Below are 16660 nucleotides of genomic sequence, written 5' to 3' on the forward strand. Positions count from 1 at the left end.
TCCACCAGTGGCAGTTTCCTCATAATTTCCAGCCCAAATAGGGGTACACTACCCTAAATCGAAGTGTTTTGTTTTGCGGGAGCGACTAGAATCGTGAGAAGCAAGGTTCCCAGAGGATTATCGATTGCACTACCGATTGTGGCGATCCTCGCATGATTTAAGACAATTGAATCGAGTTCATTTGAGCTTTTGATTTTCCAGACCAAGATTGTCCAAAATCGAGGAAAAGAACTGGGCCATAGAGTATGCAGTTAGTTTCTTTTTCTTTTTTCAGGGGAGGGTACGCGGTTAGTGCTGTCCTTCAAGCGCAGCCGGGCTTCAGGCTTTTCAAACGGGCCGGACTTGGGCTTAAAAATTGGAAAATTTACTGGGCCTTTTTGGGCTCGGGTTTCAGGCCTGAAACCCAACGCGGCCCGAGAGATGATCAGCTTGCTAGAGATGCCCAAGTGGTCCTCTCCTTCCCCTCCTCCTCACGCCCCTCTTCTTCATCACCTAGCCGGCGGCTGCGGCAGCGGGCCCGCCCCCCAGCGGGCTCCCTGGTCTCGCTGCTCTGACAGTGCCACCCCTCCCTCCCCAATGCACCGCCTCTCCTCTCCTCTGCGGTCGCTCCTCTCTTTGACGGCCTCTACTCCGCCTAGCTGGTGGCCGCTGCGACGAGTTTTGCCTCATAATTCAGCTGCCCGTCGTGTTTGCAGGTGTGTTTTCTTGTTCTATGCTAAAGTTTTCACCTTTAGTTGGCTGCTATATTTATGGATCTGGATTGTGGCCCAAAATTGGGTCTTTATTTATCATTCTGTTGATTTTTTAAGGCAAACGGGATAATCTCTTAGATTATTCAGTGACTCCCAATACAGAGAAAAAAATGCGGAAAGAAATAGAAATGGATTTCAAGCTTAACGTCATGATTTCAATCATGACTGATGGTACCATCTTATTTATGCCAGATGCTGATATTGGCCTTTTATGCTCTTTGGTGATAGATTTCCTCATGGATCTCGTAGCATGGCCAGCAGCAGTGGAGTAAAACAGATGGCTGGTTACCCTTTTGACGGTGTAGTTCCTATGGCTATATTTCCTAAAAGCAGCCACCATGATGGTTCTATATACAAGGGCAGGCATGCATGGAAAAAGGAATATCGCATTGCAGACCGTAACGAGAGTAAGGGATGTATATCTCTTTTCCTGATATATTTCTGATAAATTTTGATGTTGCCTGTTTACTTTTACAAGTTGAATACCAGTGCATTGCCAGAAATAAAAGGAAATCTCATCAAATGGTACTCAGGGATGCATTTTGGTATTTGCAAAAGTAATAGACAGCTAAACTGTTGTGACCTAAGCTCTTGCCACTGTTATCTTAATCATTGTTGTGATTCATTGGACATTATATCCTGTCCAGACTGTTTTGGCTGTTCGTAAACTATTTCCCGGCCCACCTTTACCTACCCTCCCCTCCCCAAGTTCCTTTCTTTTTTCTAAAATGGGTTCAGTTCACTTCAAATGGTATATCTTTTTTTTTGCCCCTCATAATTTTTTCTTTCAAAATTTGTGAGGCGGCATCATGTCCTTCCCTGAGGAATATGTTCATAACTTCTCATTCTTTTTAGCATGTACTAGCAAAGTGACCGTGTGTTGCAATAAATCCATATTAATAGAATATACGCTCACAGAGAAACCGACCTTGAAAGCGTTGCCCTACTAGAAATATCGTTAGTTCTCCCCTATATGTGAAACATTCCATTACTAACAGCTTAGGTTTCATCCAGATTTTGATTTCATACCATTGGAAGTACCTTAGCTTTCACCCCAATTGTTCTGCCATAGGACAACCTGTCCAAAGAAAAAGAAATACTCACCACTTAATCTAGTTTCTTTTCATACAGAAACTTATGAGTTTACAGCTATGTTTTTAAGGTGACGCTTCGCTTTAAGGCGCTTGGGGGGGGGGGGGGGCTCGACGCCTAGGCGCCTAAAGCGGACATATTTGCAAAGTGCTGGGGGGCGCCTCGTCGCCTTACAGACGCCTTAAAAACATAGGTTTACAGCAAAGTCCCTTAATGTTAAATTTGGTAGATTACATTGGAAATCGTGAACGACAATAGATTTTTGTTAAATGATCAAAAGAACCCAACTATTCACTTGGATATCACCATGTCAAAAGTCAATGTAAGAAGAAATTATCCAATTGACAACATGAATTCCGTCTTAAATCATAAAAATTGAAAAAAGAAAAATTTAAGTACAACTTGAGGCCACCTTAGGCAGCTGAAACTGAACCTACGGCTTGAATGGCGGAAGGGGTGAAAGTAAAAGGGCTGCTCTATATTAAGCATGACTGATGAAAAACATCCGATAACATCACCTTGTAAAAATCAGTGTAAGATGAACCTCCTTTTGCAAAACAAATCAAACTAAAGGTATTATTTTCTCTCTCAACTATATCTTCGTATTACTTTATTATTTTTTGTTCATAAGATGTTTTAAAGAGTACACATTGATATTCTTCCAAATAAAGGCACCAACCAAATACGTATGGTACAATGGCAAGTTAATTGGCACCTACTTATTTCCTTACAATAGCTATTGTTTTAAGCAAAATTGAATATAACATATCTGTCTAAGTATTAGGATCAGTTCATTTGAGCAAACATATATTGCACAAGCATGGCATGTGAAAGGATCTTAATGGTGATGACTCTTGAAATTCTCGAAGAAATCAGTTGAGATTTTACTAATTTCAAATTACAAGGTGCCCAGATTGAACAGAACAGATACTATTGTATTTAGTAACAAGCATGGTGCAGAAGTAAAAAAAAGAGACATCATTATTTTGCATTTATATCTAATTTAAGCTTGTTCAAATAAAAACCGATGTCCATTCACCAAGTTCCACAAGCACATACATGTCACTTGCATATTCACATAAACAGAGAATGATAGAAAGGGGAACATCTTAGGCTGACAGTCTGTATTGATCGTGGCTCAGATGCATGTATTTCTTAGACTAGTTATGCATATATGTTTACCTAGACATTTGGAATATACATAGAGGGCTAGATGCACGTTCGCACCACTGGTGCTTGCTTATGCACCACCAATCATCCTCCATCCTCCTTGCTTATGCATATATGTTTACCTAGGCATCCGGTAAAGCTGCCTCATCCTCCATGCGGATGATGCTAGGTTGGTCGACACATGCGGTATCTTGTCCTCAGGCTTGCTTCACTCTTCCCTATGTGGCATGCCGCCTACACCATTGCCAATGGGTCTCCACCACTGGTCCTAGAAAATGTGACTCTAGCACAAGAGAAGGACAATAGACGGTGAATGGAACCTTCATGAGGCGAGAGAAGGTCAAGGGACGAAGGAAGGGGAGGGGCAAACCGTCATTGCTAGGCATCCCTGCATTTCTCACAGGTGGCAACAACTTGTGTTGAAGCAGTGGACGAGGGGACGAGGATGGGCTCATTGGTCGCTGGTGATGGTGGATCGAGGGTGGTGGTCGGTGGTAGAGGTGGAGCCGTGCATATTGGGCACGTTAGCTTTTTTTTTTGCCCCGCCGATTGGACTCGTGCATACGTGGGTTGGGGCGCTGGTTTTTCCTTTCACTCTGGTTTTGTAGTGTTGTTTTCTTTTTTGCATGGTGGGAGGATAGCCGGTGAAACTCTCTGTTTAGGGTTTGTGCATACGTGGGCTAGGACTCTAGTTTTCCCTTTCACTCTGGTTTTCGCAGTGTCATTTTTTTGCAGTGGGAGGACAAACAGTTTGGTTTCATGCCTGGGAGGTCGACCATGGAAGCCATTTTCTTGGTACGACAACTTATGGAGAGATACACGGAGCAAAAGAAGGACTTGCATATGGTGTTCATTGACTTGGAGAAGGCCTATGATAAGATATCGTGGAATGTCATGTGGTGGGCCTTGGAGAAACACAAAGTCCCAACAACGTACATTACCCTCAACAAGGACATGTACGATAATGTTGTGACAAGTGTTCGAACAAGTGATGTCGAGACTGATGACTTCCCGATTAAGATAGGACTGCACCAGGGGTCAGCTTTGAGCCCTTATCTTTTTGCCTTGGTGATGGATGAGGTCACAAGGGATATACAAGGAGATATCCCATGGTGTATGCTCTTTGCGGATGATGTGGTGCTAGTTGACGATAGTCAGACGGGGGTAAATAGGAAGTTAGAGTTATGGAGACAAACCTTGAAATCGAAAGGGTTTAGGCTTAGTAGAACTAAAACCGAGTACATGATGTGCGGTTTTAGTACTACTAGGTGTGAGGAGGAGAAGGTTAGCCTTGATGGGCAGGTGGTACCTCAGAAGGACACCTTTCGATATTTGGGGTCAATGCTGCAGGAGGATGGGGGTATTGATGAAGATGTAACCATCGAATCAAAGCCGGATGGATGAAGTGGCGGCAAGCATCTGGCATTCTCTGTGACAAGAGAGTGCCACAAAAGCTAAAAGTCAAGTTCTATAGGACGACGGTTCGACCTGCAATGTTGTATGGCGCTGAGTGTTGGCCGACTAAAAGGCGACATGTTCAACGGTTAGGTGTGGCGGAGATGTGTATGTTGAGATGGATGTGTGGCCACACTAGGAAGGATCGAGTTCGGAATGATGATATGCGAGATAGAGTTGGGGTAGCACCAATTGAAGAGAAGCTGGTCCAGCATCGTCTGAGATGGTTTGGCCATATTCAACGCAGGCCTCCAGAAACTCCAGTGCATAGCGGACGGCTAAAGCATGCGGAGAATGTCAAGAGAGGGCGGGGTAGACCGAATTTGACATGGGAGGAGTCCGTTAAGAGAGACCCGAAGGATTGGAATATCACCAAAGAACTAGCTATGGACAAGGGTGCATGGAAGCTTGCTATCCATGTGCCAGAGCCATGAGTTTGTCGCGAGATCTTATGGGTTTCACCTCTAGCCTACCCCAACTTGTTTGGGACTAAAGGCTTTGTTGTTGTTGTTGTTGTTGGAGGACAAACTGTTTACAGATTTACAGTAGTTGAGACTTTTATATCCTAAAATGTTAAGCAGGTTTAGGTGCTCCCAACATATGCAAATAGCCATGGTAAATTATGAAATTATTTTATAACACATGTTAATTATGTTATCTACCATTGGTAAATAATCAACACTAAAAGAGGACGTGTAGAAAGATAAACGATTTTTTTTCATTGAGGGGTGAAATGATCTATTTTAATAGTTTTTGAACCCAAGTGAGGGTGAGAAGTACTTTAAGGAGTTATGAAATATTTGGAGACAGTAAAATGGGGGTGTACCTCATTGGGGGAGGTGCCCCTTGGACAACGAGTCGCGCGCGGGCACGTTCCAGGCTTGGCGCGTGGTGCTCGCTCGCTATCAAGCTGAGCCAGGAAACGGGAGCGCCCTGTTCTGTTCGATTTTGCTTAGTTTGTTCTACCGGTCTTTTACTGCACGTTTTTCTCTGGTTTTTATGTGCTGCGTGGTTTATGTAAGTTTGCTGCAAGGATTGTGCAAAGTGTACTGCACGGGCTGTGCATCACAGGTGTGCTTCACGTACTGTAGCGCATTTAGCACAGGTGTTATTCTCCGCGAAGCGCAATTGTGCTTCACTGTGAAGCGCAGCTGTGCTTTGCGGTAGGGGAGTACAGGTTGCATGGGGGTACAAGTTGTACTGAGCAGGGAGCACATGGTGTACTGTGCAGTGAGTACAGGTTGCACTACATGGATTATACTGCTTGTGGGGTACTATAAGTACGTTATCACGTGAAGCACAAGTTTGTTATATTTGGTAGTACAAGTTATGTCTGAAAAAAGAAGTTCGTTGAAACTTATCTACATGGGATATAGTTTCAATCTTGACGCGAGGAAGACAATGCGTGTAATTTGGATGCACGGTTCAAGAGATATTTCATTTTGAAAATCGGAACTCACAAAAAAAGCATACACAGCAACCCTCCCATCCCCTTCCATAGAGAAAACGCACCAAAACTCCCTAGCGGTGCTTGTGACCACCAGAGAAGTTTGGGGTAACCTTTGGAAAGGGTACCCCTTACGCCTTAACTAGTGATTTCGGTAAAACTGGACCTTTTCCTTTCTGGGGTGATTGAAATTACTCTCTTTTCTTTGTGTTCGCTTCAAAGGAAAACATTTCGAGGGAGCAAATTTACAGTAGAAGAATATTGATATTTCCCTTAAGGCCTTAACTAGTGATTTTGGTAAAACTGGACCTTTTCCTTTCTGGGGTGATTAAAATTACTCTCTTTTCTTTGTGTTCTCTTCAAGGAAAAACATTTCGAGGGAGCAAATTTATAGTAGAAAAACATTGATATTTCCCACTTACATGAAAAAAGTAAAAAAAAAATCAGTAGAGACATCAAATCCTCAAGTGGCATGTTTACTTTACACATGGCAAGTATTGTTTATTGTATTTATTTCCAATTGCAATGTAACTTGTATTTGTTTCGTGAAGCTTGGTTGGAGCCGATGATGTTAACAGATCCCTCAGATTGCTGCATTCTCGATGGAGCTTGCATGCAGCATACACCTAGTGGCATGTTCCAAATTTTCTCATTGAAGCTGGCTAAAATTCATGTGGGTTGTGGGCCAGTAGAGTTGTACGGATACATTGCAATGCGGGATGATCTGGATCGATTGCTTAACTATGTGGTCAGTTTTAAAAGGGATGATCCCATCATCGTGGAGCAGGTGCACATCCATACTTATCTGCAATTATTTTAAGGGATGAGACTACCGAACACACCCAAATATTGTGGTTCGTCTACTTAGCCCCCTTGAGTATAAAAGCAGGGATTCTGCCTCTTAAAGTGTTCAATACTGTCTATATCGTTCCTGGTCAGGGTTTGGAGGTGGTTTCTGGCCACGTGACCTGTTAGGTGAATGCTGCTGCATGGGCAAAATCACCTCCTAATCACCCCAGGGAATGATTTAGCTATACATTATTTCAGGGGTCAAATACCTGTATACTTGACGGGGGTAAGCAGACAAACCTTTTTTTTCCTTTTTCATTTCAACAAACTTATGCAACTAATATTCGGAATTTGAAACAAAATGAAATAAATATTGGGAGCCAAATTTCCCTCTCTAACACCGCTATGTATTTACTAACTATCCAGTTCAATACATGGCAAAATCTTATTTATCCATTGTAAAATATCCCTTGAAGTAAATATTGGTGAAGTGAAACGTCATAAGGAAAGTATTTGGCTTTAGATATGTCTTACTTTTATATGGAGAGCTACTTAATAGCAATGACTTTGTAGGGTTCTCTCATCAACATGTCTGGCCCTAAGCGAGGGATAGATTCACATGGCAATATTTTAATCGAATATGACATGAGGATCAAGACTGCAGAAGAAGAAAAACATGACCTACAACTGATTGATGGTGCATCAATAATAGTCAGCAAAGACTTGCAGAACTGTCACACATTCACCAGTCGCATCTATGGCGATTGTGGAGCAGTGGACTTCACCGCATCACGCCTTGAAAATGCAGTTGAGGCGACTCTAGAAGTTGTCATCTCAGAAGTGCAAAACAGTTTCAATTTGTGTCTCAGCTGTTTTACCAGTGGGTTGAATGAAGAAATCCGGCTCTTCAATGGCACCATTGGTGAGTCATGTGGCTTAAAGAGGTCTGTGGTTGCTGTAGTTATAGCTTCTTGGATGACGTTGAAGTTCAAGTTGGGTGCGGAGTCATCCAGTTCTGCTGAACATCATTGTTCCTTCATAGCCAACAACCATGGGATTTTTACTCAAAAGATGAAGACTGACTTTGCGCTACTCTCAGTGAAGGTGACTTGGTCGACTTTGCCTCGGGGGTCTCATGCTCATTCCAGTTCATCCCAACCTTAAGTAAACTTTGTCAAATAGTGTGTCTGATGACCGGGGAAGAACTTCAAAGACTTGGTTATGCCGTCAAAGAGTCGTGGACTTGTGCCAACAATCAAACACTTACTAATAAAAAAGTGTCTGTCTAAATTTAGGTGTGCCAAACCTGGATTGTAATCAAACTATGGTACTCCATAGTTTGAACTGTCTAGTACTAGTATATTTGGTTCAGCCGCCATGTAAACCATAGTGGAGAAACCTTCGGGTAGAGTATAATTTTTCCTATCCCTTTTTAACTCTAGTTACACTCGTACTGCCTCCGTCCTGGTGTATAGGACATGCCCATGGTTCTAAGTTGACAATTTAACTAGTTAAATATATATTATAATTTCTCCGTAAACTAATATAAAAGCATTTAGAATACTAAATTAGTAATCTAAATGCTCTTATATTAGTTTATAGAGGGAGTATGTTAGAACAATATGTTTAGAAGTTACATCTTCATACGAGTCGTAGGATATACTTTTAATGACATATAACACATATTTAGTTAGTCAAACCGATGATCTAGAACTAGGGGCACGTCCTATACGTCTGGACTGAGAGAGTACGAAACTTATTTCTATCTCTATTCGTGCGCTAGTTCTTTTTCCTGACAATAATTAGACTTGTTTTACAAGGACAACGCTAACGCCCACACGTGCGGTAGGAGCCAAATCCGCCCACACGCCATATAACACATAGAGTGTGCCACGTCATCGCATGCATGCATATGGTAATTTTTTTGGATTTTCAGTTTTTAAAATTTTTTATCTCTTAAATGAAAAATCCGATTGAAGATCCGTTTTTATCATTAAATCCCTCGTGACGAGATCTTCGAAAGTAGATCTCATATCAATATATTTTGAGGAATATTTTTTGGGTTAAAAGTTACCATATGAATTGCCATGATGTTTACATTGAAATTGGCATGATATGTTTCAGCTATTTTCTTCTACATTTAAAAGTAAAATTTGGCATATTATAAAATGGAGAATTAAGAAACTAGACTTGCCATGGTCCATAAACTAAAATTGCCATGATACGTGCACCTAAAATTGCCATGGTTCATACAAAAAATAATTTTCATTGTCAAAGTACTGGAATTGCCATCATAAAAAAACTAAAATTGGCATGCTCTACAAATTAAAATTGTTACGTGGCAACTTTAGTTTAAGCACTATGACAACTACAGTGTAAACATCATGACAACTTTTGGACAAATTTTTTTTTGTCGAAATATATCAACATGGGGTCTAGTTTCGAATATCTCGCCGAGACAACTTTAATGGTGAAAACGGGTTTTTAATTCAAATTTTTAATTAGAAGATAAAACATTTTTAAGTCAAAAACCAAAAAGATTCCTGCTGATATCATTTGTTTATACGTGGCAAAATGAGTGGTGATGGAAACGTGTGGCCGATGTATAAGATGCCACACGTGTGGGCGTTAGTTTTTTCATTTTATAAAACACGGCCCCTCGGCAAGGGAAACACTTCCTATCATACATCTTTTTTTTCCGGTAATCCTATCATACATAGCATTTTTCAGACTGGCGTAGGCCGTTGATATGTCTTCCATCTCACGGCTGGGGTATGTGTATGTTTACTTTCCTATAAATCCATCATTATAAGGGAGAAACAGACCGATTTTTATCACCACGTCCCCGTAACCCCTCGTCGTCCCGGTCATCTTCACCAGATTCCGCTCCGCGGCGAACTGCGCATCGTTGCCTTTTCCTCCACCATCAACCCGGTGAGGCATATGGCGAGCTGTGCGTCCAGATTTTGGATCACCTATTCACCTCCAACTCCCCGTTTCCTGCCACTGCTTCTGGTAACAAACAACAAGCAGCGTGATCCAATGTCCTTGCCTCCAGCGCTTTTGCCACGACGAGATCGTCATGCATCCATCAGATGAAGAGTTTGGCATCGGCCATGACTAAGTCTAAGTATACGTTTTAACTGAAGCATGTGGATGATTCCATTATTTGAAGCATCATGAACTATATCATGAAGCACATGGTTCTCCTTTGAAAATTAGAGTAACGGTGCAAGCAAAATTATACTTTATCGATAGAAGGAAGCATATATTTAGAGCATCTATAGCTGCATTGCGCAAATCCGACCCCTCAAACGCCCCCGGGCGCGTCTGTCGGATTTCGGGTTCCGGCAGACCCTTGAGGTTCGAACACTGGGGTGCGCGCGGAGATTTCGCCTTCTACCTACCTGCACCCCTCTGCGTCGCTAAGATCTAAACTATGGAAAGAACAGCACAAGAGACAGGGTTTATACTGATTCGGGCCACCGTTGTGGTGTAATACCCTACTCCAGTGTATGGTGTGGTGGATTGCCTCTTGGGCTGAGCAATACAAGGAAGAACAGCCTCGCAAGGGTCTGTTCTTGGCTGAGGGGATGAACTGCTAGGAGGAGTTCAGTCACCCTTCTCTCTCTCTCTTCTCGATTCCGATCCCTCTACCCTGTGGGTGGCTAGTCCTATTTATAGGCAAAGGCCCTGGGCCTCTTCCCAAATATTGAGCGGGAAGGGCGCCAACAATTGGCCATTTTGAAGGGGAACATCTGGTACACTTATCCTGACTAAAGTTGGTCCTCGCCTGCCAAAGGCTCTGGTGGTGACGCTGGCTTGGGTTCCACAATGACTTTCTCCCTGCCGTTGGACTGGTCTTGGTCTCGTTGCACCGAAACGGATGCCTTTGCTTGATGCTCTCGCCTGCGCTTGCTCCCTTTGCACCAAAGAGGAAAGGAGGACACTGCGCGGGCTGGCGCCCGCCTGGCACCCTTGGTCGTCATGGCTTGCGTCACGGGCACCTCGTGAGGTACCCCGCCTTGATCTCTCCGCCTCCTCGCGAGCCAGCCTGATGAGGCCGTGCCTGAGGAAGCTCCGTGTCGTCCGCCCCGCGAGGCTTGGCCCCTCGCGAGGGTCTTGGGTCTGTGTTGATGAAGACGGGCCGTGCTGGGCCCCCTTTGAGCCACGACGCAGGCCGCAGGCAGGCAAGTCTGGGGACCCCCGTTCCCAGAACGCCGACAGTAGCCCCCGGGCCCAAGGCGCGCCCGGACTTGGCCGTGTAGGGAGGCGAAAGGGTAAGGGCGAAGCGCCGCGGGCCCTAACAGCCTGCGGCCTTGGGCGCCGCGTGGCGGTTGATTGGGCGTGGGCGGCACTGTTCCCCCACGCCCCCCTTATTTTGCGCCATGCTAGGCGGACTCGTAGTCGTACACATCCGCTCCCCTTTCTGTTGCTCGAGCGCCCTCTGTCCTTCCTCCGCTTGAACTCCAGCTTCTGTTTTCAACCTGATCTCGAACCTTCCCCCCCTTCCCATCGCCATGGCTCCGACGAAGAAGGGAAGAGGGAAGAAACCCATGCCTCCGCCTTGCTCGCCGCCATTGGCGGCCCCCGCCGAGGGCTTGGGCAAGGTCAGCTCGGCTCTGGCCACCATCTTCAACGAATGCGGGAGGACGACGGCCTGGCCCGCGTCTCACTTCTCCATCGACAGGATAGTCACCGAGGTCCAGTATTTCGCCGACGCCCTGTGGGCGGGTCTGGTTCCCCCCTTTTCTGATTTCTACAATGCCGTGTTTTCCCACTATCAGATCCACATGATGCATCTGGGTCCTGAATTCATCACCCTCCTTTCGGTCTTCGCCTTTGTTTGCGAGGCAATGATGGGCATCCTTCCTTCGATTGCCTTGCTGTGCCACTTCTTCTCTCTGCGCCTTGTCTACCCTACCCAATGCTGGGCGTGCGTGAGCTTCGTTGCCGCGTTTGAGACATCAGCCACAGGGATTGACTTCAGGCTCCCTCCGCCTGCGGCTGGGTTCCGCGAGCGGTGGCTGTATGTGGATGCAGGGGTGCCCAGCCCCCTGCTATCGGAGCCAACTTCGCCTGCTGTCCCCAATTCTGGTTGGGGCCAGGAGACGCTTGAGAGCCCCCGGCTCGTCTTCGTCTGGCACCGCTTCGCGTTCTTGAGGTCGCTTGGCGTGACAGCGCCCAAGGTGGTGAAGGAGTTCCTGCTTCGCCGCATTGCTCCTCTCCAACGCCACTCCCGCCGGATGTGGCCCTTCAGCGGGCGTGATGATCGTATGAGGCTCCAGGAAGAGGACCTGACGCCTGAAGTGCTGGGACAGTGCTCTTGATCCTGACTGGGGACCCCAACCCCGGCAGCATCCAGCAGGGAGGGGCCTTGCTGTACCTCTGCCAGAACAGGGGCGATTTTGTGAATCAGATGCCTATCTTTGATGAGTGGGGGCCACGCCCCGCCGGTATCTAGGGGCCTCACGAGAACCCAGTGATGGTGACTGCCCTTCCAGTCTGCCAAGGCGACTCTTTCTCAAGTGGCGGAGCAGGGAGGCATGAGGCGCCAGAGGCCGAGGGGGCTCCCGGCGGGGTGACAGCGCCGGGCGATGCTCATGAGGGAGTAGCTCTTGGGGCCCGTGCCGCTGAGGCTGGGGGTGGCAAGCAGCTGCCCTCAGCGCCTGCGACTGAGGCCCCTGAGGCTCCAGCCGCTTCTCTTGGCGAGGCGATTGGCAGCGCGCATCAGGCAGGCGCCCTTGACGCGGATCGCCTTGACGCTCCGTCTTCGTCGCAGGTTGATCCCTGCGCTCAACTCTTGGGCCGCTTCCGCGTGGACTTTGAGGCCCTCCAGAAGAGAAGGGAGGCCCTGGGCGACGATTACCCTTGTCGCCTGCTGAAGCGTAGGAAGTACTTCGCCACTGATGAGTAAGCCTTCTCCTTTCCCAGCTCTCGATCCTTCTGTTGCTTTTACTGATCCTTGCTCCGCAGGCCCCTTCCAGCCGAGCTCGCGGAGACGGCTGAGGTGTCGTCCCCCTTGGCTTCGCCCCCTCCACCGTCCTCAAGCGCTCTGAGCAGCAGAGCCCTTGTGGTGAGGGCGACCGGAGAGGCGAACCGTCCCGAGGCGCATCGTGGCCCTGCGCACCTCGCGATCCTCCTTCGCGGGCCTTCTCGTGGCATAGCCAGCCTGCCATGGGCTTCTCGCCTGGTCGTGGACTGCGATTGGCTGAGGCGCTCCCTGCGCTCTTCATCTGGGGACGGGCTGGCTCCAGGCCGGGCTTCTGGCGTGGCGTGCCCGGCCGTCGCGAGGGTGCCAGCCCCCAGCCCCCCTGCCCGGAGGGGGAGTGCTGATTCGTGGCCCCCGGCGCTTGCTTGGGGCAGATGATGGTGTGGAAGACGTGCTCGAGCGCGCCCGGGAGCGTCGCGCTCTTCGCCAAGGATTCCTTCGAAGGGCGGCTGACGCAGTGAGCCTGCTTGGTGAGGAGCTTGCTGATGAAGACGCGCACCTTGAGACCGAGGGCCTACGCCTGGCTGCAGAAAGGCACGAGCTGGAGGGCGCCATCGCCCTTGCGCGCCGTCAACGCGATCTTGATGACGCATAGGCCAAGGCGTCGCTGGTGGCCTCTCGGGAGGCCCGATCTTGGGCCGCTGAGGAGGCCCGAGAAGCTGACCGGCGGCGAGAGGCGGCGGAGGAGCGGGCTCGGGAGCTCCTGGCCTGGTGCCACTCACTGGAGGAGCAAGTGGAGCTGCGCGAGGCAGCCCTCGCGTTGATGGAGGTGGCCTCTGGCGACCCAGCAGAGCTCCAGAAGCGTGAGGAGATGCTGACGCTGGAAGCCGCCGAACGTACCCGCGAGTACGAGCGTCTGGAGACGAGGGAGCGCTTGGTGACACAGATGGAGGATGATGTCGCTGCACGGGAAGCCCGTGTCCTGGAGGAGGTCGGACGTCGGGTGGCGATGGCGCGCTTGGACCTCGAGCGCGAGTCCGAGGAGAGGCTGGGGTTGATCCGGGCCGAGGCTGAGGGTAGGACTGCTGCCTTGAGGGACAAGCTGGAGGAAGCGACGCGGCGGGCCGATGCTCTTCGGGACGCCCTTGAGGTAGCGCAAGGGGAGTCAACCACCTCCCAGGCCGAGGTGCTCCTTCTTCGCTAGCGGGTGGAGGAGGCTGAGGTCATCGCGCGCCAGAATGCGGACGAGATACGTCAGCGGCGGATCCTGGAGCATGAGCACGGCCCCATGCTCACCACGCTCCGGGAGAGAGCCAACACAGCCTTGGGCAACATCTGCGAGACGGCTGTTGGCGAGCCGCACGCAGTCAACTATGCCGGCAACCTTCAGTTCTTCACCGACGTGGTGACGCAGCTGGAGGCGCGGTCGGTCAGGGCTGACAGGTTGGTGGAGGAGAGGAGCCGCGCCCTGCTCGGGCGCGCCTTTTCTTGCGTCTTCAGCCATCTCCGAAACATGGATCCCCACTTCGATTTTGACGCCGCCATCGCCCCAGTCCCCCAGGCCGTCCGAGACGACCTGGCGCACTGGGTGGAAGACAATGTGGATGCTCTTGTCAGGGCCTTCGCTTTTTCAGACAACGATGGCGTGATCGTGGCTGCCGACGAGGGCGGTGTGGTGAACGGCCCTGCCGCCGCTGGCGGCGAGTCCAGCGACGCCAGCAATGGTTCGGGTGGTGCTCTTGAGGACGCATTGGGGGATTTATCCGACTGATTGTGCATCGTTCCTGCTTCCTTACCCTTTGTCCCATGCGGGCCCTGAGGTAGCCTGTGGGAGGCTGTGGTGTCCCGAGTGTTCCCTGATCGAATCCGTAGGATCTGCAGTAAAAAAACCCTCCTGAGAGGACGTGGTGGCGGCAGTCTGGGCTGCGCGCAAGCTGGGCCTGACCCGGCTCGCGAGGGGCTCACGAGGGGAGGCAGCTGAGGCGAAGTGGCAATCAAAACGCGAGAAATTGCTCGAACGAGACTAAGCACCCCTTCCCCGAACACACGCAAATCTCAAATTCGAATCCAACTTAAATCCAACGGGGGAAAGTGACGACCAAAAGGAAAAGCAATGAAAAAAACAAAAGGCCGCGTCCGGCACCTAATCTAGTCTTGGATGTCTTCTCACCAGCGCGGAGCTAAGTGCTGCCACTGGGCGTGGGAGAGAGCCCCAGGGCCTGAGGCCGGCACCCCTGAGACTCCGGGGCGTGTACAACCCCACTCATTATTACGTGAGAGTGTCACGGGGCGGCGAGCTTCACAGGCACTGGGCCTTCTTCACAGGTACCGGCCTTGCTTCATATCGCCAGACGAGGGCCCCGCCTTGCGCCACACTCTAGTGCCATCAACGACGACCGGAAACCAGGACGTCGCCGATGGGGTAGAGCGGTCGCCAGCGGTTCCCCCGACGACCACGGGTCCTCCGCCAGGGGCAGGCCCTGAGGCACCTCCCCAGCAGAGGGCCTACCTCCTGAGAACACCTTGCTCCAAACGCCGCGGTGGTGATGTCGGATCTCGGCCCCTCTCCTGCAGCCCCCTGCGCCCTCCTCCCGAGGGGTAGGAGACTGTGGGAGCGGGGCAGCTGCTCGCTGTGGCGACCTGCACCTCCTGCGATCCATGATTAGTGTATGCCTGCTCCTGAGGAATTAACGGTACCCGATAATCGTTGCCTCCAGCATGGCGAGTGGGTCTGTCCCGGGGCTCCTGGAAGGGCTCAGCTTCTGGCGCCTCGTCCCCCCAGCTTGGGCTGAGGAGCGAGCCTTGTTCGCCCTCGTGAGGGTGTCCTTGGTCCATCATGAGGGGCACATATTCTTCTGGCGCCGTCATCTCGAAGGCCACGCTGTAGTGCTCCGCGTGCCACGCAGTCCTGCTTGACGCGCCCACCGTGCGGTGGTAGCACGGTTGTCCACTGGGGCCGTGGGTCGCATCGAGTCCTTCTTCTTCGCGGACCGGGAGCGGGGGCAGCGCCGCCGCCGGTCCGGTGCCAACAGCTTCGCCAGCGTTGGGGTAGCCTTCGAGCCCGTGGGCGCGCGCGGAGCCCCCGCGCGGTCCGCCCTGGGCTTGAGATGGGAGCTGGGTGCAGAAGGGGTGAGCCCCCGAGGCGGCGAAGCCCAGGAGCTCTGCCACCCGCTCCAGCAGCACGTCGCGGCCACCCTCCAGCGGCCTGCACTACAGCAGCTCTCGGGCCACCGTGAGCGCGGCCCTCGAGTTCGCCTGCTCCCGGCGGGTGTACGGTGTCGTGGTCGCGGCGTGATTGGAGGCCCTTGCTGCCGACCGTGCCTGCCGCGGTGTGAGAGCTGTCGAAGCCTGTCCGCGTCGCCCGTGGCCCGCAGCGCCCTGCGGACCGCGAGCTGCCTGGGGCACAGGGTCGCCCGAGGCGAGCGGTTCTGCATGGGCAGGCCACGCCGCCCATGGATCTGGGTTGCCCGCCTGGTCGCCGGACATGGTGACGACGACGCGACGGGACATGAAGCGGTAGAAGGTGGATTCCGGTGCACCCCTACCTGGCGCGCTAAATGTCGGATTTCGGGTTCCTGCAGACCCTTGAGGTTCGAACACTGGGGTACGCGCGGAGATTTCGCCTTCTACCTACCTGCACCCCTCCGCGTCGCTAAGATCTAAGCTATGGAAAGAACAACACAAGAGACACAGGGTTTATACTGGTTCGGGCCACCGTTGTGGTGTAATACCCTACTCCAGTGTGTGGTGTGGTGGATTGCCTCTTGGGCTGATGATGATGAGCAATACAAGGAAGAACAGCCTCGCGAGGGTCTGTTCTTGGCTAAGGGGATGAACTGCTAGGAGGAGTTCAGTCACCCTTCTCTCTCTCTCTCTTCTCGATTCCGATCCCTCTACCCTGTGGGTGGCTAGTCCTATTTATAGGCAAAGGCCCTGGGCCTCTTCCCAAATATTGAGCGGGAAGGGCGCCAACAATTGGCCATTTTGAAGGGGAACATCTGGTACACTTATCCTGACTAAAGT

General features: G+C 50.3%; 1 protein-coding gene across 1 annotated transcript; it reads left to right on the top strand.

Moving 5' to 3' along the window:
• Window positions 1-501: 501 nt before the first annotated feature.
• On the top strand, window positions 502-8121 carry LOC125545840 (uncharacterized). Its single transcript, XM_048709885.2, has 4 exons — window positions 502-695; window positions 981-1159; window positions 6468-6703; window positions 7279-8121. The coding sequence occupies exons 1-4, from the start codon at window positions 577-579 to the stop codon at window positions 7867-7869; spliced, it is 1125 nt and encodes a 374-aa protein (XP_048565842.2). The 5' UTR covers window positions 502-576; the 3' UTR covers window positions 7870-8121.
• Window positions 8122-16660: the final 8539 nt, after the last annotated feature.

This window comes from Triticum urartu, chromosome 3A (assembly GCF_056163025.1).
Source record: "Triticum urartu cultivar PI428250 chromosome 3A, HENAU_Tu73, whole genome shotgun sequence".
NCBI lineage: Eukaryota > Viridiplantae > Streptophyta > Magnoliopsida > Poales > Poaceae > Triticum > Triticum urartu.